Source organism: Pristiophorus japonicus, chromosome 21 (genome assembly GCF_044704955.1).
Source record: "Pristiophorus japonicus isolate sPriJap1 chromosome 21, sPriJap1.hap1, whole genome shotgun sequence".
In the NCBI taxonomy this organism is placed as follows: Eukaryota; Metazoa; Chordata; class Chondrichthyes; family Pristiophoridae; genus Pristiophorus; species Pristiophorus japonicus.
The window spans coordinates 92,439,219-92,466,008 of record NC_091997.1 but is presented as its reverse complement, the minus strand read 5'-3'; the positions used below and the strand labels follow the sequence as shown (position 1 = coordinate 92,466,008).

Genomic DNA, 26,790 nt, shown 5'->3' with positions numbered 1-26,790 from the left:
ATACTGGGATGTTGGCCCTTCTCCAGAAGGTGGCATATGTCGCCTCACTCTGGACATATCCTCAGTTCTGTCATCAATAGCCACCTTGACTATTGGGCAATGCCTTGAAATTCTCTTCATTTGCATACAAGAACATAAGAAATATGAGTAGGCCATTTGTCTATATCCCTTTGTAGATTTCTTATGTCCTCCTTACAATTTGCTTTCCCACCCATCTTTGTATCATCAGTAAACTTGGCTACATTACGCTCTGTCCCTTCATCCAAGTCATTAATATAGATTGTAAATAGTTGAGGACCCAGCACCAATCCCTGCGGCACCCCACTAGTTACTGTTTGCCAACTGGAAAATGACCCATTTATCCTGACTCTCTGTTTTCTGTTAGTTAGCCAATCCTCTATCCATGCTAATATATTATCCCCAACCCTGTGAACTTTTATCTTGTGCAGTAACCTCTTATGTGGCACCTTATCGAATGCCTTCTAGAAATCAAATACACCACATCCACTGGTTCCCCTTTATCCACTCTGCTCATTACAACCTCAAAGAACTCTCATAAAGGACTTTCATAAAACCATGTTGACTCTGCTTGATTGAATCCTGCTTTTCCAAATGTCCTGCAACTGTTTCCTTAATAATGGACTCCAGCATTTTCCCAACCACAGATATTAGGCTAACTGGTCTATAGTTTCCTGCTTTCAGTCTGTCTCCTTTTTTAAATAGGGGCATTACATTTGTGATTTTCCAATCTGCTGGGAATCTTGGTAGATTACAACCGATGCATCCACTATTTCTGCAGCCATTTCTTTTAAGACCCTAGGATATAAGGCATCAAGTCCAGGGGACTTGTCCGCCTTTAGTCCCATTGTTTTACTGAGTACTACTTCATTAGTGATAGTGATAGTTTCCTTCCTCCCTATAGCCCCTTGATTATCCATTATTCGGATGTTTTTAGTGTCTTCTACCGTGAAGACCGATGCAAAATATTTGTTCAAAGTCTCTGCCATTTCACTGTTCCCCATTATTAATTCCCCAGTCTCATCCTCTAAGGGACCAACATTTACTTAAGCCACACTTTTCCTTTTTATGTACCTGTAAGAAACTCCTACTATCTGTTTTTATATTTCGTGCTAGTTTGCTTTCATAATCGTTCTTTGCTGGCTTTTAAAAGTTTCCCAATCCTCTGGCCTCCCACTAGTCTTGGCCACTTTGTATGCGATTGTTTTCAATTTGATACCATCCCTTATTTCCTTAGTTAGCCACGGATGGTTATCCCTTCTCTTACAGCCTTTCCTTCTCATTGGACTATATTTTTGTTGACAGTTATGAAATATCTCCTTAAATGTCTGCCACTGCTCATCAACCGTCCCTCACTTTAATCTATTTTCCCAGTCCACTTTAGCCAACTCTGCCTTCATACCTTTTGTAGTCTCCTTTATTTAAGCTTAGGACACTGGTTTGAGTTCAACTTTCTCACCCTCCCAACTGAATTTGGAATTCAACCAAGCTATGGTCACTCATTCCAAGAGGATCCTTTACTACGAGATCATTTATTAATCCTGTCTCATTACACAGTACCAGATCTAAGATAGCCTGCTCCCTGGTTGGTTCAGCAACATACAGTTCAAGGAAATGATCCCAGATACACTCCATGAACTCTTCCTCAAGGCTACCCTGGCAATTTACTTTGTCCAGTCAACATGAAGGTTAAAATTGCCCATGATTATTGCCATTCCTTTTTTTACAAGCATCCATTATTTCTTGTTACTGTTAGGGAGCCTATAGACTGTGCCCACCACTTTTTCCCCTTATTATTCCTTATCTCCACCAAACTGATTCAACATCTTGATCTTGGCCAGTATTGTTTCTCACTAACGTACTGATCTCATCATTTATTAACAGAGCTACCCCACCTCCTTTTCCTTTCTGTCTGTCCTTCCGAATTGTCAAATACCCCTGAATATTTAGTTTCCAGCCTTGGTCACCTTGCAACCACGTAACAGATCATACCCATTTGTATCTCCGTTATTTAAAGTTCCTTGTAAGTTAACGGACCAGGATAATATTCAAACTTTAGGGAAAAAAATTTTATAAGATTTTTCTATATTTGTTCAACTCCAGTATGCTTGTTAACCCATTTAGCCTGCAACAGTTCCAGTTTGGTCAAATAATCCTTGGCTTCTGGTAAATGTCAGATCTGGATTTCAACATTTGAGTTAAATATCCAAGATCATACTCTGACACTCACAATTCCAGTTTAAATCGTCCCCCAAATTTTGTTTGATAATGCTCTTGTGAAGCTTCTTGGGACGGTTTACTATATTATAGTGCTATACAAATGCAAGGTTTTTGTTGTTGAATATTGAATGATAAAGTTGTGACTACTGCATATTTAACGAGTGATCAGTCCAGCTGTTTTTACCCAGTTGAAGGCTAAGCCAACAAACCGGATGGACAAAATAAGCCTAACATGCCATCCCCACAGAATTATAGGGCCCAAGTTTCCACATGATTTGCGACTGAATGGTGGAGAACGGACTATTTTAGAAATCGCAATTCTCCACATTTTTTTTTCTGCAGTTCTAGTCAGGTAGAACAGTTCTAGTTTCGAACAGAATTTTTTCTTCAAAAGGGGGCGTGTCTGGCCACTGACGCCTGATTTGAAAGTTTCCACAGTGAAAATGTACTCCAAACTAAAGTAGAATGGAGCCAGTGAAGATTTTTGTAGAACTGAAAAAATCTGTTCTACACATTAAAAAATCAGGCGCAGGTTACAAATTAGGCGTCCAGAACGAGGTGGGGGGGAGGGGGGAGGGAACTCATTAAATTCGACAATAAATCCTTATTTATACTTCTACAAATATTATACAAATAAATCCAACCTGAATAAACATTTATTAGCAAAGAAAAGATTAAATAAACCATCTTCCTACCTGTGTGAAAGTGCTTCAGGCAGCTCAGCGATGTTCCCGCGAACGGGGGGAGGGAGGGAGAGGGAGGGGCAGGCAGCCAAAGATACAGCAGCAGGCTTCGAGCTGTGAGGGGGACTGAGGCCATTTGGACAGGGAGAGGCAGCCACATCGACAGTTTTATATTTACATTTGCAGAATGGGTGCTGCATTGTCAACAAGCCTTTGCAGGGGTCCAAGAACAAATCTTCACGTTTTCTGCAGCACTTTCTAAAATGGCCGAGTGCCAATGTTTTTTTCACACTGCGCGGACGCTCCAACGCGTGTGCGCACACGCTCCAACGCGCACGCGCAGCGTTGCCGGCAGGGAAAACAACTAATTTAAATAGTACCCGCCCCCTCCCACTTACAAAATCGGCGCGAGTGTAGGCTCCACCCCCCTGCACGCCGCGCCAGGCAGACAAGGAGCTGCAGAACGCTCGCGAATCGCGATTTTTTTTTTTATAGGCGCCGTTTTAGGCGCAAAAAACGGGCGCCCAGCTCGGAGGGGTGCCCGTTTTTTTTCTTGTGGAAACTTGGGTGTGAAGAAGGGGAGGGGGAACCTCCTGGAGGATGAGGAATTACTTGTGGGCATGGCCATACAAAGATGTAATATCCAGGAAGAAGTTGTCCAGACAGGCTCAAACGGTCACCTTGAGTATCAGTCACAAGGCTTTCAAATCTCAGAAGCCTGTTCTAGAGGAGCCCTTCACCCAAATCCTGCTTCCTTCACCAATAGTGCTTTTACTGCCTCAGATGTGCAAGTTGTGGCCCATTCTAATATACTGGGCAGCCTGATGAGCTTGTGATAATAAACAGTAGAGTCCCTTGAGACTAATTTGGGACTTTAGTCACTCCTCGGTAGACTTGGTTATGTAACAGGCAAGGCATAGACAAGTGACCGTAGCAACGGTTCCATTGATTGGGCAGCCCAAGTGCTCAGATACTTCAACTAGAAAAGGTTTTCGGGCGACCCTTCAGATTAGCGTGGCCACCTCGCATGTGGCAGGTTCACTACACAACTCTGCTTGTGAAATATTGTCCCCCTGTGATTGAGGAAACCATGTAGGGTGTTTCGGTGCAGCTTCAAGGAATGTGTTTGACATGAGTGTTTGAAGCGGTGTTTCTCCATGAATATACCTGGTTGATCTCAACCATTTAAACTCCAGCTGGCAGAGCTTAGTTTTGAAGAGAAATGGTTATCTGTTCATTAGATAAGGAACCCATTCACCAAACGCAAGAATCAGCAAGCCATGAATGGCCAAAGATTTATTTTGATTCTGCAAATATTTACATAGAAACATAGAAAATAGGTGCAGGAGTAGGCCATTCGGCCCTTCGAGCTGCACCGCCATTCAATAAGATCATAGCTGATCTTTCATCTCTGTACCCCTTTCCTACTTTCTCTCCACACCCCTTGATCCCTTTAACCATAAGGGCCACATCTAACCCCCTCTTGAATATATCCAACGAACTGGCATAAACAACTCTCTGTGGCAGGGAATTCCACAGGTTAACAACTCTGAGTGAAGAAGTTTCTCCTCATCTCAGTCTAAGGATAAGGGGTAAGCCATTTAGGACTGTGTCCCCTGGTTCTGGACTTTCCCAACATCGGGAACATTCTTCCTGCATCTAACCTGTCCAGTCCCGTCAGAATTTTATATGTTTCTATGAGATCCCCTCTCATCCTTCTAAACTCCAGTGTATAAAGGCCCAGTTGATCCAGTCTCTCCTCATATGTCTGACCAGCCATCCTGGGAATCAGTCTGGTGAACCTTCGCTGCAATCCTTCAATAGCAAGAACGTCCTTCCTCAGATTAGGAGACCAAAACTGAACACTATATTCCAGGTGAGGCTTCACCAAGGCCCTGTACAACTGCAGTAAGACCTCCCTGCTCCTATACTCAAATCCCCTAGCTATGAAGGCCAGCATACCATTTTCCGCCTTCACCGCCTGCTGTACCTGTATGCCAACTTTCAATGACTGATGTACCATGACACCCAGGTCTCGTTGCACCTCCCCTTTTCCTAATCTGCCACCATTCAGATAATATTCTGCCTTCATGTTTTTGCCCCCAAAGTGGAGAACCTCACATTTATCCACATTATACTGCATCTGCCATGCATTTGCCCACTCACCTAACCTGTTCAAGTAACCCTGCAGCCTCTTAGCGTCCTCTTCGCAGCTCACACCGCTACCCAGTTTAGTGTCATCTGCAAACTTGGAGATATTACACTCAATCCCTTCATCTAAATTATTAATGTATATTGTAAATAGCTGGGGTCCCAGCACTGAGCCCTGCGGCACCCCACTAGTCACCTGCCTGCCATTCTGAAAAGGACCCATTTATCCCGACCCTCTGCTTCCTGTCTGCCAACCAGTTCTCTATCCACGTCAGTACATTACCCCAATACCATGTGTTTTAATTTTGCACACCAAAGTCCAAATACACCACATCCACTGGTTTCCCCTTGTCCACTCTACTAGTTACATCCTCAAAAAATTCCAGAAGATTTGTCAAGCATGATTTCCCTTTCATAAATCCATGTTGACTTGGACCGATCCTGTCACTGCTTTCCAAATGCGCTGTTGTTTCATCTTTAATAATTGGTCATTTATACCTGTAATAGCATTTGACTTTTCTTTGCGATTGTATTAAATATAATAATTCTTCAATTATATTGGAATGCACCGTAGTTAGACTGGTAATCATAGAAATTTACAGCATGGCAGGAAGCTATTTCGGCCCATCGAGTCCGTGCCAGCCGACAGAGAGCTAGCAATCCTAATCTCACTTTCCAGTTCTTGGTCCGTAGCCCTGTAGGTTACGACACTTCAGTGCATATCCAAGTACTTTTTAAAAGTGGAAAGAGTTTCTGCCTCTACCACTGTCATTGTAATCCATGTATGAACTGACCTAATTTGTACACCGTGAGAACACTGACCACTAGGTGGTGAACTTGTGGGAGACACTCCTAACCTCCACTTCAGTGCTGGCTAATACGGGTTACTGGTCACAGAGTGACCACCTCTCTAGAATGGGCCTCGTATGCATTTGTACTGTATAGTAATGACATATCAATCGCCCTTTCAGGCAGTGAGTTCCAGAACCCCACTACCCAATGGGTGAAAACATTTCCCCTCAAATCCCCTCTAAACCTCCTAGCAATTGCTTTAAATCTATTGAGGTTCTGAGGAATCTATATACTTAGCATGCACATAAAGATAATGTCTGTAATTTGTAGATGGGCAAAGCCAGAGATATTTTCCTATTTTCACATCCTATAAAGTCCAGGAGATGCATCCTAGTGACTTGCTTTTCCCCAGCTAATGACATTGTATCCTTCACTCCTCACATTGCACCTCTTACAGTTGGATTGGGAAACTGTTTGAGCCTCTTCACACGTACATATCGGACAATCCGTTTGGTTTCCACAATTTTCTTTCTTTAATTCTCTTTCCAAACCAGATAGACCTCCCTTTCAAGGTTTTTTTTTCTATCCCAGAAATTCCAGTGTAAACACAAACTCTGTCAAAGAGTGGGCTGTTCCAGCGTTTTAAATTCACATCAATTTCCGCAATTACCATTGTTAAAAATGTATTTGTCTTACAATTCTGATTAATTACACATACGCCGTTCTTCTTGATCTTTGCCTATTTATATTTGCAGATTTCCATTTTGCTAATGATTATATGTTGGATAAAGTGCTGTAACAGAATATCTTATGACCACCTGTTTAGCTGTATGAGGTGCCTTGTTTTCACAATTACTGTTTGCTGCCTCTAGTTGCTGTAATGGCCATTGCTTGGTATAGTGAAGACAAGCCATTTGTAGTGGGATATGCAGATGGAAAAATGCTGATTGGCACAAAAGAGCCTCTGGAGAAAGGAACAGTGGTTATGATTGATGCATACAAGGTAGGTTAACATCAAAGTAATTCTGAGGCTGTGCTGTACCTCCACACTGCAGCAGCCAGCTTTTATTCACCCCCTTCCTCCCTGTGATCAGTGACTAATCTATGTTGACGTGTCAAAGTCACCAGTAGGCTGTGTGTTGGGGCGGACGTGTGTTTCAAGTGATGTGGGTGATAGAGTACTGAGGCATCAGTAATGATACTGCAGCTTCCGCCTCTTGGGATTAATACAAAAGGGAACTGAAGAAAGTGTTCGAAGAAGTAAGGGAGACATAGAGACAATGGGCCCAAGTTTCCACACGCGCCTAGAACGGCGCAGTCCCGACCTGGACGCCCGTTTTTCGCGCCACAAAGTTCGCCTAAAAAAATCCTCGGTATTCTCCACCTACCTGCAGGTCCTCTGGCCCTCGGCGCAGCCAGCACGAGCTGTGGGGGGGGGCGGAGCCAGGTCCCTGCGCTGAAAACAGTGCCGGGACCTCTGCACATGCGCGCTACAGTGGGCACGCAAGTGCAGTAGCTCCAGGCGCCGAACTGTGTGGGAGGGGCCCGAAGCACGCAGCCCCTAGCCCTGGCCCAATGGCCTCACTGGGGCTGCGTGAATAAGGCTCCTCCCCCCCTCCCGACCAGACCCGACACTTGCTCCCCCCCCCCCCCCCCGGCCTCCGGACCAGACCCGACACCCGCGCCCCCCCCCCCCCCTCCCTGACTGACCCGACCCGCGCTCCTGTTCCCGCTCCCCGCCCCCCCGACTGGACCCGACCCGACCCGCGCTCCTGTTCCCGCTCCCCGCCTCCCCGACTGGACCCGACCCGCGCTCCTGTTCCCGCTCCCCGCCTCCCCGACTGGACCCGACCCGACCTGCGCTCCTGTTCCCGCTCCCCGCCCCCCCGACTGGACCCGACCCGACCTGCGCTCCTGTTCCCGCTCCCCGCCCCCCCCGACTGGACCCGACCCGACCCGCGCTCCTGTTCCCGCTCCCCGACTCGACCCGACCCGCGCTCCTGTTCCTGCTCCCCGCCCCCCCCGACTGGACCCGACCCGCGCTCCTGTTCCTGCTCCCCGCCCCCCCCGACTGGACCCGACCCACGCTCCTGTTCCCGCTCCCCGCCCCCCCGATTGGACCTGACCCGACCCGCGCTCCTGTTCCCGCTCCCCGCCTCCCTGACTGGACCCGACCCGCGCTCCTGTTCCCGCTCCCCGCCTCCCTGACTGGACCCGACCCGACCCGACCCGCGCTCCTGTTCCTGCTCCCCGACCCGACCCCCCCACACTGGACCCGACCCGACTCCCGCTCCCGGACTGGATCCGACCTGACCTCCCCCCTCCCCCCTCCCCCTTCCTCCCTCTCTCTCTCTCTCTCTCTTTCTTTCTCTCTTTCTCTCTCTCTCTCTCTCTTCCCCCCCCCCCTCTCTCTCTCCCTCCCTCCCCCGACCCGAACCGAACCTCCCCGACCCAACCCAACGCCACCTACCTGTAAATCTGGTGCTGGGGACGGGCCCTGCCCGAAGTCTCGGGCCAGCCCGTTCAGCCTTCGGTCCCGAAAAGCCTGCCTGAAGCACTTTCACACAGGAGGAAGATGGTTTATTTAAACTTTTCTTTGCTTATAAATGTTTATTCAGGTTGGATTTATTTGTATCAGTATAAATAAGGATTTATTATAGAATTTAATGACTTCCCTCCCCCCCCTCCCCCCCCCCCCCCCCCCTCCCCCACCTCGTTCTGGACGCCTAATTTGTAACCTGCGCCTGATTTTTTAATGTGTAGAACAAGTTTTTTCAGTTTTACAAAAATCTTCACTTGCTCCATTCTACTTTAGTTTGGAGTACATTTTCACTGTGGAAACTTTCAAATCAGGCGTCAGTGGCCGGACACGCCCCCTTTTGAAGAAAAAATGCTGTTCCAAAATAGAGCTGTTCTACCTGACTAGAACTGCAGAAAAAAAAATATGGAGAATTGCGATTTCTAAGATCGTCCGTTCTCCACCAGTTGCTCCTAAAAATCAGGCGCAAATCATGTGGAAACTTGGGCCCAATAATCCAGAGGGCAACACAAGAAGCCCAAAAAAGTTTCAAAGTTAATAGTAGATCAAGGTCAATGAAATGCTAAGTTGGCAACCATGTCAATATCTTAAGCAGGTGGGTGGTGAGGGTCAGAGAGATGTAAATAATGCTCTTTTTTCACGGAGGTGGGGGAAGGAAGTTAGCATTTCCTTGAAGTGAGAAAATTCGAAGGTGGTGTGGGGAAGGGGACGGGGAAGACCGGCTTGATGGGTCAAATGGCTTTTATTACTCCAAGCTTTTTCTACTGGATTGCCTGTGATGACACTCGCAGTAAGTTAGGAGATGTGCAGTTTTATAAAGACCAGAACACTCTGCCATGTAATGCACAATGTAGTTTTCTGCTGGTACAGCGGAGTGAGTGACACCTGGATGCCCCATTAAGACCAGTCTAAATGATGCAAATGAGCACATCTGATGGTCAATTAGAGGCTAGTTATTTCTCTTTACCGGTCACACAAATATCTGCTTCTTCCTCCAAGTCAGAAAAAACAGTAGCTTTCTCGGTTTGTGTTACCATCGCACACCAGGAACGCGACTGGATGAGGAGTATAGTGCAGCCATTATACAGCCTGATTGTATGTCCATTTTGATGAATGGGAAATCGGGCCGGCTGTGTAACGGGCTTGTTATCCTGCACTTCTGATATACTCTCGCATGTAATATATAATGTCATTTGCAGAACCCTGCTGTTTTTATTCCGAAAGTATTATTTGATCTATTCTTCCTAACATTACTCAATCAGTGCACTTCTTTTGTATCTCTCTTACTGCTACTTTCCAACATATGTCCTTTATGCTTATTCATACCTTACCATTACGCTTTTCTTTAAGTTGTGCTGCTTTTTTTCCAAGGCACTGACACAGACTTCACTTAGTGACTGGGTTGTGTTCCCCTACCAGAAATATTTTTGTCACTCCATTGCTATCATTTTTCAAATATTCCCCAAAAACTATGCAATTCACAAGTGGATAAATGAAGTTTTCAGCATTTATGCTGGTTACAGACAGGATTAATCTTGGAGCTTGTGTCATGACTGTTATTTTTTCATTGCCACTAATAAAACTGCATTTTTAAGATATCGCACCTTTCAAATCCCTGATCCTGCCATTCTGCTAGGGTTTTGTTCTGTTTAATTCTCAACGAAGGCAGATCATTTTTTTTCAAATGAAGAGTCCTGTTGGGTCACTGGTGATTTCGTAATACCTGCTAATATTTGTCATTGTTACAAAAGGTATAAAAATCCATGGCATCGGTAGCAAGATCAATTTTGAAGTGTCTGCACAGATTGGTTTGCCAGTTTGCTTTTGAAAATAAAAGAAATTCTACAAATCTTTGGAAATAAAATAATCTAATCCTCTTTCTCCCCTTCCTCCACCATGCCACCCTTTCCCCACCCCCCACCGTTTCAAACTAGGAAAGTATAACTTGTATGAAGTGGGACCCATTGGGGATCATGCTTATGACTTGTGCCAAAGAAAACACTGTCAAGTTGTGGAGTTGTGCAGCCGGCAACTGGCATTGTCTACACAAACTGTCTCATCCGGCATTGGTGAATGGTGTCGCCTGGTGCAGTCAACTGGGAAAAGGTTTCAAGCTGCAGCTCATGTTGGCCAGGTATATATTTATATATAAAGGGTTACTCTTTCAAAGCATTTATTGTTCTTGAACATGCTTTGTTAATTGACTTGAATGATTAGCTGCTTATTCATTAAGGAGTTGATGTGAAAATGTTATTTTAATCAATTCCAAGAATATCATTTATGGAAAGACCTCTATCTGCCACTGTTATACGATGCCACCATACTGTATCCAACTGTCATGCATTACTTACCGGTTAATTGCAAGAGTATTTCTTATAAATGATAACAGTTATAGGGTGTTAGACTAATGTTCCAGATATCTAGTCTAAATTAATTTGAAGGTTGGGGGGGGTGCAGGAGAGCAGCAGCAGCAGAGTCGTGACTTCCAAAAGCCTTTTTATGCAGTACCCCCCGAGAAAATCCTTTGCCACTAGGGTTTATGGATATCAATCTGCTAAAGGGAAGGAAGCAGAGGGTACTGGTCAAAGGAAGGAAATTACAGTGGAGAAGGTATTGACTGGACCACCCAAGGGCCTATACATGGTAAATATACATGACCTAAAATCACAATTAACACACAGGATTATTAATTATTCAGGTGGCCCCAAACTAGAGGGGGGCGGAGTGTTGATGGACTCTGAGGAGTGAATATTATAAGTAATAGACTGAAGAAGTCTTGCCTTAAAGGGTCCAACTTGGCCTATTACAATAATTATTATACTCAACAATGTTACATTTATACAGCTCCTATACATAATGCCTCAGGGCATTTCATAGAGTCTGATTGGTTGTGGACAGTGGTAGAAGAATTAAGGCAAGTGACCAAAGTCCTGGTTAAAGAGGTGGCTTTGAGGTGGAAAGGCCGAGTGGTTTATGAAGAGTGTTCAGTTTGTGGGGAGGGGGAGGTTCAGATTGTTGAAGGCTCTTTCATGAAATGGATGACTTGAGAATGGGTGGCAAAGAACAACACACTCAGCAGAGTGGATTGTGTACACTCGCACTTGAGGGTGGTGGAGGTTGCACGGATAGGGTGGGCGAAGCCCATGGAGGGATTGGTAAATGAGGATGAAGTTTTTGAATGGAAAGCATAGGGGAGCTGGTGGCCAATTGAAGTTCACAAAGACAGGAATACTGAAAATAGGAGATGGGATGTGATGATGGCGATTTGGACCAGTGGAGGGTAGAGCATGGGAGGCTAGTGAGAAATGGTGGGGGTACGTGAGAAGCGAGTTGGAGAAGATGGTCCTGGGTATGATGTGGTTGTGACTGAAGGATTCAGTGAGGGTGAGATAAGGGCATAGGCAGACAATGTTATAGAGGTGGAGTTAGATGATTTTGGTGATGGATCTTTACGTTTGAAGCTTGGCTCAGGGTCAGACAGGACAACAAGGAAGCATGTCATTGGGCTTAACCTGAGTGACAGCTGGGGAGGGAGATGGGGTAAAAACACGAGGCTACAGAGTTTGTGATGGGAGCAGAACAGCACGGCTTCAGTCTCGGAGGGTCCAGCAATAGTGCCAAGTTATTTTGAGGGAGTCTTGGTAAGAATTCTTAATGCTTTATTTACCATATCAGCCCCTGCACTCCTAAAATAATTTTAGGGGTAATTCTGAAATCCTGTACTATTCGTAGGGAAGCTTGCAGAGAGCACAGGTTAGACAATTGTGGGTGCAGTAATGTGCACTGAACTGGACCTCTTGCACAAAGTTCTAAACATTTTATGATGCAGGATGATGTCAGCTGTGGCTCAGTGAGTAGCCTCTGAGTCAGAAGGTTGTGGGACTTGAGCACAAATCTAGGTTGACACTCCAGTGCAGTACTGTCGGAGCTGCCATCTTTCGGATGAGACCTTAAACCGAGGCCCCATCTGCTCTCTCAGGTGGATGTAAAAGATCCCACGGCGCTATTTTGAAGACGAGCAGGGGAGTTATCCCCAGTGTCCTGGGGCCAATTTTTAACACTCAATCAACATAACCAATACAGATTATCACATTGCTGTTTGTGGGAGCTTGCTGTGTGCAAATTGGCTGCCGCATTTCCTATATTACAACAGTGACTACACTCCAAATGTACTTCATTGGCTGTAAAGTGCTTTGAGACGTCCGGTGATCGTGAATAGGTGCTATATAAATGCAAGTCTTTTTTTTTCTTTTTTATAAATGCAATTATTTCTGTTTACGCTGAACAGCAGGTAGATGCGTTTCATGGAACATAAATCAAAATATTGCAGTTGCTGCAAATCAGAAACAAAAATAGATACAGCTTGAGCTGCTGAGTGTCCCCAGCCTTTGTATTAATTAGCCTAATAGCCCTTGAAGAGGTTGTTGTTTTAACTGGAAAAAGCTGAGAAACTGGTGGATGATGCACAGATAGTCTCAGTCAATGAAAGGCATTGGTTAGATGTTGGTGATCACTCAGACCATCTGTGGGGAAAAGAAACAATATTACTGAACCCGGTGTCAGTAAAATGAAGGCAAGAAGCTGAGTGGGGCCAAATCCCTGTGGGACCCCTGAGTAGTTGCCGGAGACACACAGGTTTATCACAGCCTGATTTCTCCAAGGAGATTAAATGCCAGGATCTCACAACGGGCCAGGTTCTTGGTACAGCAGGGATGTCAGGTCCGGCCAAACCTAAATGCTTTAGTTTTGTGTTGGGTTTAAAGACATTTAATGAATTTCTGTTCCATATGATTGAGAACATCGCAGGTCAACTAATTTGCTTTAAAGGCAAACCGATGACCAGTTAGAAAATTAAATATTGAGTGCAGTTGTTTGACACAGTAGGTAGGAGGGGTGTTAGTTTCGAGTTATTAAGATCCCTTCTTGAATAGGCATGATGGCCAGCTGCTTTCTGTCAGATAGGATGACCCAATAATGGCGAAAGTTGAAATACACATATACTGATCACCACAAAACCACAAGGCATCTGATACTCAGGTAATGCAGAGCTTGAGCAATCCGTGCAGTTTGGCTGTGGTGATCACTTTCCCCATTGCAGAATGATGATTGCGTCAGTTGTACACATTGTAATCTGCAGGAGTTAGCACATGGTGATGTTCACAGTGACCTCTGACTGCACTGTTGGCGTATGAATGAGTAATGAGTGACTCATGCAATCCTTGGGGGGGTGACGCGATGATTGTACTGCCGTACAGCTCTCAGCAACGGAGATCAGTTTGAACAATAAACAGTGATTTTTCGGCTGTCCAAAGTGAAGCTAAGATTCTCTTCCTTGAAATCCTGCTCAGAATTTTGATGCTTTTATTTTCCATTAATTTTGTACTTTTTCAATGCTGGAAGTGGTGTAGTGTGCTGAGCAGATTTGTTCCAGTGCAGTCTCCTTCACTGATCAGTTAGTCATTATTTGGGCCACTCACCATACCCGAACAGGTCGTTCCTTGCAGTGGCTGCTCTTTTTAATTTGGCTGAAACATTATGGTTGTGGGACTTGAACTTTGATTTCGAATGACTTTGCAGCAGAAGCAATGTTCAGTAACTGCCTTGTTGACACAGGGATGTGGCATATGACAATATTATTCTCAAAAGGAGGGAAAATGGGCTTGGGTCCAATACTGACTATCAACTGAAGGCCAAATTTGACTCTTCAGCCAGTCCTTTAGCCTTTCCGAGAATTGCACATTTTGGTGGTGACTTTGGACTTATAACCGGCAAAACTATTTTCACTGAAAGGTACTTGGAGATGTGCTGCCTGTCCTAGCTGATTCCACAACTATCATCCAATTTTTACTTTTTGGTTAGTTCTAGAAAGTACCTTTTGTTAAAACAAGATGATCATCCAATCATTTTGTTGTGCTGTTTGGATAATCCAATGCCCAAGTGAAGTTTAGATCTTTTCATAAAACTCTCAGCTGGTGCAGAGCCAAGGAGCCCATTCTGACCAGTACCTTCCCCAGTGTCTGAGTGTTCCAGACCGGTTAGCAGAGCTGCAGGGGCCTTGCTGACATGAGTTGCAAGGTCAGTTTTGCTACTGCTCCATTTTCTATTGCCACCCTTGCTGAAGGAGGGCTGTGGTACCTCCGGTCCAAGGTCGCTGGGTCCTTTACACTGCAGGGTTACTGTCAGAGCAAACCTTGCGATACAAGAGGGGACATGAGGATAATGATTGAACCCTCTGATCTGTAAACAAAAATGGTGACAGTAAACAATGGCCAAAATAATCTTTCTTGTCCATAAGAAGTACTCAAACAATTTCAAAGATCCTTGATCACAGGTCGTATTTGCAGGAGACTGGTGGCCCATCAAGGAGTTAGGGCGACTCTCGCATCACATGTCGCTATCTGCTGAAAGAATTCCCAGCCTTGTTTATTACTTACTCCATTAAGACTGATTCATGGGTACTTAGCACAACAGGAATATCAGAAGCTGGCGATCCGTTTAGTAGGTTGTTTATTGAGCTCCTGAGTACGGTTTGATATTTACATGTATTGTTTTTATCTCCCTCTCACTAGTGGGTGTCAGAATGGCTTGGTGTGTGTCTGGACTGTACCCCAAGATATTTTCAGTGTATCACAGTCCACTTCCAGCAGCTCTGATGAATGGTGGGAACAGGAATCTAAGAACCGAGGCAAGGTAAACTATTACTAGAATGTTAGCAACGGATTAGCACTGTTGGTTCCTGAAGAGGTACTTTACAGCTTTGTACCTGTTCTGCGGGCTCTTATTTCCCATTTAAAGAAAATCTGCTGCCAACAACCATTTGAAGATTTGATCTTTACTGTGAATGTGGGGGGGGAAGGTTGGTTTTAACACTACCCACCTGGCGGAAACCAGTGGGCAGTTAACATCGACCAGGTTCTTTACCGACTGGTAAACTACCAGAACCCCGGCATTTAGGATTTTAAACTTACTCTCCTGAACAGGCAGCAAGGGCACCCACCCAAAGCTGGTGGAGTCCTTCCTTATATATGCATGACGGGCCCCAACCGCAATTTTAACTCTACCCTGAGTGGGGAATTTCTGCCACTTTCCCCACAGGCTCAACCAGGTCGGCAAATGATCATCCCCAGGTGAGGCCAAATTAGGGAAGTGTTTTGTTTTTTTTTTGGGCCAGAAGGGGGCAGCAGTGCTCCTCCAGATTCCACGAGGAAAGCTTTGGTCTCCCCTGATCTGGACTTCCCCATCACCACACCCACCCAATATCCGACCCCTGCGGAACGAGTGGGAAGTCGATGAGTTAAAATAGCCCGGGCCTCATTACTGCAGCAACAGGTGAAGTTACAACTCTCCTCCCCACCCACCCACACAAAGCCCATCCTGAGTGGAAATCGGGGTGTATAAAGATTTTAGAATTCTTTAATGTATTATAGCCAGGCTGTTTCTGTTTAAATCTCTGAAACATGTTAATTAGTAGACCTGTAAATAGTGGCTATGTGTCAGTCGCTAATTTTGATTACATCATTGTCAAAGGGATATTATGCCTTTTTATAGCAACAATCCTCATCTTTTGTAGTGTTAGATTTTCAAGAAACTTTATTTAATATTTACTATTTGTATTTAATATTTTATTGTAATGGAATTTGAAGAGTGGATGTAAGAAAGTTGGCAAGGCAGTGTGCATCTATCAACTGAAGGGGCATATCACTCCAGTGCGGACTGTGGCCTTCAGCTCCGATGGACTGGTCTTGGTGTCTGGAGGGCTCGGTGGACTGATGAACATTTGGTCACTGAGGGTAAGAAATTAGACTATCGTTTGCTTATTGTTTTTCTAATCTAAAATGTTAGTTTACCATAAAGCACTTAAATCTCTTTTTTTACCAAAGGAGACTTATTTTGGAAACACTGGTTACAGATAACCTGACAGTTCCTGCCCTGACATCCATTTTAATACTGACGTTTAAACTTGACCTTCCTGTAGAAATTACTCTGATTTATATACAGTATACTTGAGATACCAATCTGCTAAAATTTTATCAGAGCTAATGTGTATGCTTTCTCTTCATTTTCTTTCTCCCTGCCTCCATTCTCCACCCGTCCCTCCCTCCTTTTCTCTCCCTCTCTTCCCTCTCCCTCTCTTCCCTTCTGCCCTTCCCTTCTTTCCATCATTCCCTTCTCACCAGCTTGGAGAAAGCTACAGAGCCATGAAGACTCAAAAATCATATTTATAAATCTGAACCAATGATTGACTGCACGTGTTATATGCACCTTAAAATGTATACCTTTTAGAATTTTCCAGTGGTTGGCTGCCTCAAGGATCCTAATCAATGCCTCTATGCCATCCTTCCTGTCCTGATTATCTGTGCCACTTCACAACTTCAAGATAATCAGTGTGAGGTGGAAATACTGATTGCTACATCCTAATTCCCCTGATTTCATCACTAACTTTGGTGCTCACAATGAAGTCTAACCACAGATTTGTTGCCTTCCCAGCAATGGTCCAGTGACACTTTTATGTTTTTTCCTATCACTAACCCAGGATGGCAGTGTGCTACAGAGTGTGGTGACAGGGTCTGGTGCTATACAGAATACAACCTGGATCCCTGATGTCGGTGTTGCAGCATGTTCCAATCGGTCCAAGGTAGGAACCAAAACTCTGGTTAGCATTGTATCACTTATTTACATGTTCCATGAGAGCTGTTTATACTCTGAGACCTACAGTGTTCAAAGTGGCAGCTTTTATTGCACTAAACCTTCTCGTACAATGGTTCCTGAGACACTCCTCATTATCATGGGACATCAAGATCAAGAGGTGGTCAACTCTTTACTACTGTTGCATAGAATTATGGAGAATTTACAGCAAGGAGCTGGTTACTCGGCTCAACCGGTCTATGCTGGTGTTTATGCCATAGTTCTTTTCTCCCTCATGTACTTATCTAGCCTTCCCTTAAACGTATCTATGCTATTCAACTCAACCACTCCCTGTGGTAGCAAGTTCCACATTCTCACCACTCTGAGTAAAGACATTTCTCTTGAATTCCTTATGGGTTTATTCGTGATTTGCTATTGATGGACCCTAGTTTTGGGCTCCCCCACAAACCGAATCATCTTCTCTACATCTGCTCTATCAAACCCCTTCATAATTTTAAAGACTATCAGGTTCCGACTCAGTCAGATAGTGTAAATATTTAAAATGTGAATTATAATCTCGTTTCATTGAAAAAAAGAACTTGCATTTATATAGCAACATCTTCCGGAATCCCAAATTATTTTTGAAGTGTTTATGTAGGCGAGCGAGGCAGCCAGCTTGCAGAGAGAGCCCCACAAACACTGATGAGAGGAATGGTCGGTTAATGTGGTTTTTAGTGGTGGTAGTTGAGGGATAAATGTGGCCAGGACACCAGGAGAACTTCCTCTTCGTCTTCAAATAGTGCCATAGGATCTCTCTTCCATCTCAAAGACAGCACCTCCAGCAATACAGCACTCCACTAAATTATCCACCAATCAGGTCTCTAGAGTGGGGCATGAACCTACAACCTTAAGTCGAAGGTGAGAGTGCTACCCACTGAGACTTTTGACATTATAAGCTGTTGGTTGTAGTCTCACTGATCAATTAAAATATCCTCGCCACAGAAAGTAAAATATTAAAAGGAGATTATATTGTTAAATGTGTGATTATATGAAAAAATACCAATCTAACTAATGTTGTGAACCTTTATGAAATATGCCCAAGAATCAGGCTCTATACTGGTAGGTTCAATGGCATATCATAGTTAGCATATGAAGGTTCTGAGTAACTGCCTGAATGCTGACATGGATTAAATGTAATAATTCTGTTTCTTCCAGGTGAAAGGTACATCATAATGACTGCTTCTTTGCTTTGATTGCCTAGGATGTGTTGGTGGTGAACTGCACAACTGAATGGATAGCTGCAAACCACGTTCTGGCAACATGTCGAACGTCACTGAAAAAGCAGGGCGTTATTGGACTAAACATGGCGCCATGCATGAGGACCTTCCTGGAAAGGCTGCCGCTCCTCCTGCAAGAGCAATATGCATATGAAAAGGTAGTAAAAACAGCAAGATTGGAACTGGAAAAAAGTGGCAGTATTGTGCCTCAAATTTTGTCTGAAAACATCTTAACACCGCACTGTTCATTTTAAAGTCTTGGCTATGTCAATAAATGTCTTTTTGCTTTCAGCCTCATGTTCTGTGTGGAGACCAACTTGTCCACAGTCCATACATGCAGTGCCTAGCTTCCTTGGCAGTAGGTCTTCAACTGGATCCGCTCTTGTGTAATCCGCCAGTACCACCTCATCACACTAGCTGTCCCCCTGACCCTGCCACCTGGAATCCCTCCGAGTGGTCCTGGTTAGAATGTTTCTCCACCACTATTAAGGCTGCAGAAGCGTTGGCAAAAGGAGCGCAGTTCCCAGAATGCTTCACTGTTCCAGACCTAGAGCCTGTACCAGAAGAAGAACTGGCACATGTCATGGTAAGATAGGAAGCTCATCAGATTGAGTGGAGGGGGGTTGGGAAAGGGGGGAGGTGGGGGTGGGAGAGAGGGGAGGGGAGGGGTTGTGGGGAAGAGGGGATGTGTGGGAGAGAGGAGGGGAGGGGAGGGGGTGTGTGGGAGAGACGAGGGGAGGGGGTGTGTGGGAGAGACGAGGGGAGGGGGTGTGTGGGAGAGAGGAGGGGAGGGGGTGTGGGAGAGACGAGGGGAGGGGGTGTGTGGGAGAGACGAGACGAGGGGGTGTGTGGGAGAGAGAAGGGGAGGGGGTGTGTGGAGGAGGGGAGAGGAGGGGAGGGGGTGTGTGGGAGAGAGGAGAGGAGAGGAGGGGCGGGGGTGTGTGGGAGAGAGGAGGGGAGGGGGTGTGTGGGAGAGAGGAGAGGAGGGGAGGGGGTGTGTGGGAGAGAGGAGAGGAGGGGAGGGAGTGTGTGGGAGAGAGGAGGGGCGGGGGTGTGTGGGAGAGAGGAGGGGAGGGGGGTGCGTGGGAGAGAGGAGGGGAGGGGGTGCGTTGGAGAGAGGAGGGGAGGGGGTGCGTGGGAGAGAGGAGGGGAGGGGGTGTGTGGGAGAGGTGGAGGGTGGGAGAGGAGGGAAACAAATTAACCAGGTATGTATATGTTGTAAACAGTGTAGTTAGACTGTGTCTAGTGTATTTGGGCCACAGACTTTGATGGAAATGATAACTTGGGTAGGTTTTCATGGCTGTCGTAGGCTACAGTGCAAGGGAGATCAATCCTTTTTAATCCGGACAGGCTGAGATACACTTCTGGTACTCCACCTGTCCGCTTACTCCTCGTTTCACAGAGTTCCCGTGAAAAATAAAGACTTGCATTTCTATAGCATCTTTCAGCATTCAAGATATCCCAAAGCACTTTACAGCCAATGAAGTACTTTTGAAGTGTAGTCAATGTTATAATGTAGAAAACGCGGCAGCCAATTTGCGCACAGCAAGCTGCCAGAAATAGCAATATGATAATGACCAGATAATCTGTGTTTGTTTTTGTTTTGTGCTGTTGGTTGAGGACACCGGGGAAATCTCCCAGCTCTTCTCCAAAATAGTGTCATGGTATCCTTTACATCCACCTGAGTGGGCATTACCTCTCATCCGAAGGACAGCACCTCCGACAGTGCAGCAATGCCTCAGTACTGCAGTAAACTGTCCGTCTGGATGTTCTCAATCCACAACCTTCTGACTTTGAGGCATGAATGTTGCCTCCTGAGCCACGCCTGACACTTTTCCCAGACTTCCTATCGTACCTTTATCGTACAATTATTCTGCAGGAAGGCAGGACCAGCTAGCAAGTTAATGTATCTCAGCAGGTTTATCTAGTGAGCAGCTGAGCCATGCAGACCAGGAGAATCCCAGATTTAATCTCGTGTATGCTGAGTTAGCTGATGGGCAGTACAGTTGATGCATTGGATCCTGATTTAGGGAGGGGATAATCAGCCAGAATTCCTACTCTTGATCACGATGCTGAAGTGCACGAGTGTGGACATCCAGACAGGACAAAGCCCCTGCAGTTGACTAACCTGCCAATAGTCCGTGTCAAGACTCGTGCGCATACTGCCCCTCAGCTGAGTTGGCAAAGGACAATTGCTGTCCATGGAACCGTATCGCAGCAAGGAGTCAGTATCTTTGAGAGGAGTGAGATTGGTGAGAAAAAGAAATGCACTTGGAAGGGATAAGAAGACGTTACGGTCTTTTTAAAATAATCACAATGTATGATGTCTGGCTCCCCTCCAAGCTGTGCCCAGGCAGCGGTTTGGTGATTCAGTGCTGCCACGGTAGAGATTATTTGCCTTTTTTGGGGTGGAGTAGTGGTGGGATACACTTTTTTTTAAGGAACGCTTTACTAGGAGAAAATATATAGATTGTATAGGTTTATACGTTTTTGAAATGTTTTTTCCCCCAAAATATCTCTCTCATTTAAGCGATTAGGATATCCTTAATTTTAGCACCAGGGCTTTTAAGTGGTCAAGCCTGTTTGGTCAGTTATAAGGGGGAGTAAGAAATTTAAAATGGAAATTTTTTTTTAATGAATACTTTATTTTATCCCTTTCTGTAGCAATGTCTGATGCAACTTCAGAACACAGTGTATTTCATTTTTCCTAGTGAGATCAAAACTCGGGTCAGATTCAGATACCTGTAATAAAATCGCATCAGTTGGCAATACTCCAAACATGGGGCTTGCTTTTGGAATGCTGTCTTAATTAACCTCTTTACTAACCATTAGATTAGGTTTGCCCTTGAGACTTGATGTTGAATCACAAGTAATCTGAAGTCCCTGTTCAAAGACTTGCATTAAATGCCTTGTACATTCACCTTATACACCCAGAAATACATTTTAACATGATATTTACCAAAATGGGGACTGTACCAAGACTTGTGTATAGGCTTCATATATCCTGTCATTCTTTTCAATTTCAGGACAATAGTAAGTGGTTTACTGGAATGGATGAACAAATTATGTTCTGGGCATCGTCCAGACCAGAGGTAATCAATTATTTTTTTTGCAAATATACTTCAATGGTATGTTTAATGGTGCTGCACAGGTTAGAACATATCTGTCATATCTGTTTAGGACTGGCACCTTGGTGGAAAATGTGATGTCTACCTTTGGGGAGCAGGGCGACATGGGCAGTTGGCAGAAGCTGGAAGAAATGTAATGGTACCAACTGTTGCACCTTCGTTTTCACAAGCTCAGCAGGTATGGTGAAATGATTAGTTTGACTTTTGAATTTAAATTGTTGGAGTGCAAGAATATCATGCAATAAAAACATTATTAAACAGAAATTACAGCAGGGGATTGGTTGCTCTAAAAATTTGGGAAGTACTTGGCCATTTCCATTTGCTAAACCCTAAATCATTGGACGCCTAATTGTCTTGTCCAAACCGAACAGCCTTGCACTGTAAAGAATGCTTCCTGCTTCTCCATTGTTAATATGACAGACAGTATTTATGATTTTAAAATATAAGTAAATGCTAATTCTGGAGCAATTCTGCAGACGGTCATCTTTTCCATCTTCATTTTTGGGTCTGTGCTGATTTTTAATGGAGTGTTGACTGGGCTTGTCAAAACATGACCACTTGAGCATTCAAAGTAAATTTATTTAAGTTGTTTGCTATCCGCAGGTTATTTGTGGTCAGAATTGCACTTTCGTCATCCAAGCTAATGGGACAGTGATGGCCTGCGGGGAAGGTAGCTATGGTCGTCTTGGACAAGGAAATTCAGATGATCTTCATGTATTAACTGTTATTTCAGCATTACAAGGTACAAAGGCTTAAGAGGGGAAATCTAGTTCTGTAACAGTTTAAAAACAGACTGTATTGTTAATCATTGAAATCACTAATGTCTGCATTTACATTTGTATGTTCCTAACTGCTTACCTTGTGCTGCCCCAGGTTTTGTCGTGACGCAGCTAGTGACTTCCTGTGGATCCGACGGTCACTCTATGGCTCTGACAGAAAGCGGGGAAGTGTTTAGCTGGGGTGACGGGGACTATGGGAAGCTGGGCCATGGAAACAGTGATCGGCAGCGCAGACCACGGCAGATTGAGGCACTCCAGGGAGAGGAAGTTGTCCAGGTCAGATTGCTAACCTTCACACTTTAATCGATTGTGTGTAGGATCATTATTAAATAGGGGTGCTTTTAAATTAGTGAATGACTTTTGTTGGTTTGAACTTGGCTAATCTTTAAGATAAAACAAATAGTTCTTGCCTCTAATATGCAAAGCTGTCTGGAGATAAAACTGGTAAATCCTTAATGCACAGTGAAGCTGCCTCTTGAAGATGGTTTTGTTTGTGCCTGGTTTCAACAGTTCAAAGGCTGTCCAGACCTTTTTATACTCCGCTTCTGGGAGTGCTTTAGTGAAGATAACAGTGATGTCACTCTGAAACAGTATAGTGTAATACGGTTTAGCCCCAAGCACCGAATGCCCCAGCTTTATATAGTTACAAAGCTACCAAATCCTTTTCATCAGTTTGATTACCTGCTGCCAAGCACTTTGGGCTGTGACATGGGATACTCCAACCTCTGTCGTCAAGCTGCAGTACGCAGACTACGCCTGCGTCTGTGCACAAACACAGGCTGAACTCCAGGACATAGTCGACGTATTTACCGAGGCGTATGAAAGCATGGGCCTTACGCTAAACATTAGTAAGACAAAGGTCCTACACCAGCCTGTCCTTGCCGTACAGCACTGTCCCCCCAAACATCAAGATCCACGGCACAGCCCTGGACAACGTGGACCACTTCCTCTATCTCGGGAGCCTCCTATCAACAAGAGCAGGCATTGATGATGAGATCCAACACCGCCTCCAGTGCGCCAGTGCAGCCTTCGGCTGTCTGAGGAAAAGTGTTTGAAGATCAGTTCCTCAAAACTGTCACCAAGCTCATGGCCGTAGTAATACCCGCCCTCCTGTATGGCTCAGAGACATGGACCATGTACAGTAGACATCTCAAGTCGCTGGAGAAATATCACCAACGATGTCTCCGCAAAATCCTGCAAATCCCCTGGGAGGACGGACGCACAAAATTAGCATCCTCGTCCAGGCCAGCATCGCCAGCATTGAAACACTGACCACACTTGATCAGCTCTGCTGGGCAGGCCACATAGTTCGCATGCCAGACACGAGACTCCCAAAGCAAGCGCTCTACTCGGAGCTCTAAGCGCTCCACGGCAAACGAGCCAAAAGCGTCAGAGGAAATGTTACAGGGACATCCTCAAAGCCTCCCTGATAAAGTGCGACATCCCCACTGACACCTGGGAGTCCTTGGCCATAGACTGCCCTAAGTGGAGGAAGTGCATTCGGGAGGGCGCTGAGCTCCTCGAGTATCGTCGCCGAGAGCATGCAGAAAACAAGCGCAGGCAGCGGAAGGAGCGTGCGGCAAACCAGGCTTCCTGCCCACCCTTTCCCTCAACGACTATCTGTCCCACATGTGATAGAAACTGTGGTTCTCGTATTGGACTGTACAGCCACCTAAGAACTCATGCTAAGAATGGAAGCAAGTCTTCCTCGATACCGAGAGACTGCCTATGATGATGATGAAACCCCGATCCCCAAAGAAGGGAATCTTTTTATATTAAAAAAAATGTAGCTGGCATCTCATGACTTGGAGAGAATACTGCTATCTCCCTATCCTTTTAATGAACCTGTAACACCCTGAAGGCTGGATTTAACGATTTTGAAGAGGGCAATTCTTGTAGCACTCCTACAGATGATAATGGAGTGATAAGTGTGCAACGCCGATGATATGGGCCATGTCTAGTTCACAGCAGAGTTTGTTGGAACTCCTCCCCTCCTTCGCTATTTGATCAGAGGCATTTTGGAGATTGAGGTGAAGGAAGCGTTCACTGACTTCATGCAGAACCAGCTGGACGTATAAGGTTAATGGGCTGCAAAAATGGCCTCTCTGGGTGGGTACGATGTGCGCACGTGCCCGAAGAGGTCCAGCAAGTGCCGGTTCTCCGCGCGATGCACATGCACCGAGAACCGCATGTGCAAACTCTGAAAATGTCTTTTGTCAGATCGCACACATCCCCGGGAGAAGGGCCTTCGCGGGCGGAAATTTGGCCTATTTGCCCAACTCCTGCCCAGCGTAAGAATTTCAAAAGATAGAAAAATAATATTTTATCATTAATTTTTATATTTAAAAACCCTGTCCATTAAGGTACCCCTACTTGAACCCCTATTAAAACAATTCAAAAAAATTATTTTTGCCTAAAACATTTCAATGTCAATTAATTTTAAATATATGAAGTATTTTGGTTATTTAGTTTAAATGTTTGTTCACAGAAATGGAGATCTCCGTACAAACGGAACTCACCATCACTGTGAATGGGGATACTCCATTTTAATGGGTTGGTCCGGCCCATGTGATCCCAGGCGGTACATACATTTCAAGTAAAAACAGAAAATGCTGGAAACACTCTGGAGTGAGAGAAACCGTTCATGGTTCAGGTCGATGACACTTGGTCAGACAAAGTGTCCTGAAACACTAACTCTGTTTCTCGCTCCACAGATGCTGCCTGACCTGCTGAGTATTTCCAGCATTTCCTGTTTTTATTTCAGATTTCCAGCATCCGCAGTATTTTGCATTGTTTAAGTGCAAATCGTCAGTTGCCATATCTTTACAGTCAAAACTTGTAAACATTGTATCATTCATGAGAATATTGTGCTGTAACAACATAATTTCTGTTTGTTGCTGCACCAAACAGATGTCTTGTGGCTTTAAACATTCGGCAGTCGTTACTGCAGATGGCAAGTTGTTCACATTTGGAAACGGTGACTACGGCCGTTTGGGACTCGGTAACACATCGAACAAAAAGCTGCCGGAGAGAGTGACAGCTTTAGAAGGCTATCAGGTTGGCCAGGTATGGTATTCTGTTTTAAAATCCAATGGGATCAGGGCTTCGAATTGATGATTTAATCTGGGAGTGATAAAAGAATGTTCTGTGTATTAGTAATTGTCTTTAATAGGCACTGCAAAAAATGCTAATGTGTTATTGATTCTGCAGTCCCATCAGCAAGATTGTGTTAACATTGAGATCTTTAAGATCATCCCACTGCAGAAAATTCATTCAATCACAATAAATAATGAGGCCAAAAATAGAAAATACTGGACATATACAGCAGGTCAATCCATATTGGGGAAGGTCAAAATGTGCCTGTCCACTTTATAGGCCTACATGTATTTCTGGAAACTTCTGTTTTTCTTTCAGATTTTAAAGAAAGACTGGTATTTATATAGCGCCTTTCATGGCCAGCGGATGTCCTAAAGCTCTTTACAGCCAATGAAGTACTTTTTGAAGTGTAGTCACTGTTGTAATGTAGTAATTTTGAGAATTTGCTGTTTCTTTTTCTTAAATAAACAGCCAGTCGCCCATGGCACTGCACGTGGGGAGTCTAGACTCAGAAAAGTCCAGGTGCAATAGTTTTGGTGGCCCCAGAAGGTTACAGCACAGAAAGAGGCCATTTGGCCCACCGTGTCTGCTGGCTTTTTCATAGAATGACCATCGTGTATATGCGACTGTTTGGTCGAACTATCCAATTAGTCCCACTCTCCTGCTCTTTCCCCATAGCCACTTGTTTTCCTTCAAGTATTTATTAAAGTCCCTTTTAAATGTTGCTATTGAATCTGCTTCCACCGCCCTTTCAGGTAGTGCATTCCAAATCAACAACAACTTGTATTTGTATAGTGCCTTTAACGCAGCGATACGTCCCAAGGCGCTCACAGGAGTGTTACGAGATTTTAAAACTCGCTGTGTAAAAATAAATCTTTCCTCGTTTTGCCTCTGGTTCTTTTGCCAATCTGCTTCACTCTGTGTTGAAGATTGGGGCATAGCAAGTGGTTGTGAGAAATGGTGGCAAACAAGGCCGAGAGAAAACAGAAGAAATAGTGAAATCGGCTGGACTGTTAGAGAATGCGGTGAGTGGGTATGTGAGGGAGACTCTAGTAAAGCTCTGGTAAATCAAGAATGCAGAAAAGTACCAGTGAGTAAACTATGTGTGAGTGTTCCGCAGTATTACTGGTTTAACAAAAAACCTACCAGTTAAATACATAGGCTAGTAAATTAGGCACCAGTATTAAAGGGAGACTTCTAATGAAAGGTTAAATACAATAACAACTTGCATTTATATAACATCTTTAACGTTGAGAAATATCCTAAGTTGCTGCACAGGCTAAGCGAGTGGGCAAAAATTTGGCATAATATGGGAAAATGTGAGGTTATCCACTTTGGCAGAAGAAATAGAAAAGCAAATTATAATTTAAATGCAGAAAAATTGCAAAGTGCTGCAATACAGAGGGACCTGGGGATCCTTGTGCATGAAACACAAAAAGTTAGTATGCAGGTACAGCAAGTAATCAGGAAGGCCTTTATTGC

At 44.7% G+C, this 26,790-nt stretch overlaps 1 protein-coding gene across 7 annotated transcripts in view; it reads left to right on the top strand.

The window, feature by feature from the left end:
* herc1 (HECT and RLD domain containing E3 ubiquitin protein ligase family member 1) overlaps positions 1-26,790 on the top strand; it is a 284,132-nt gene that overhangs the window by 220,678 nt on the left and 36,664 nt on the right. For all 7 annotated transcript variants that reach the window (XM_070865234.1, XM_070865229.1, XM_070865230.1 and 4 more), the window contains 12 exons: positions 6,737-6,867; positions 10,338-10,537; positions 14,973-15,093; positions 16,047-16,193; positions 16,937-17,038; positions 18,290-18,463; positions 18,598-18,891; positions 21,332-21,397; positions 21,486-21,611; positions 22,037-22,175; positions 22,307-22,488; positions 25,123-25,278. In XM_070865234.1, the coding sequence (XP_070721335.1) occupies positions 6,737-6,867; positions 10,338-10,537; positions 14,973-15,093; positions 16,047-16,193; positions 16,937-17,038; positions 18,290-18,463; positions 18,598-18,891; positions 21,332-21,397; positions 21,486-21,611; positions 22,037-22,175; positions 22,307-22,488; positions 25,123-25,278 (1,838 nt within the window). The remainder of the gene's footprint in view (positions 1-6,736; positions 6,868-10,337; positions 10,538-14,972; positions 15,094-16,046; positions 16,194-16,936; positions 17,039-18,289; positions 18,464-18,597; positions 18,892-21,331; positions 21,398-21,485; positions 21,612-22,036; positions 22,176-22,306; positions 22,489-25,122; positions 25,279-26,790) is intronic.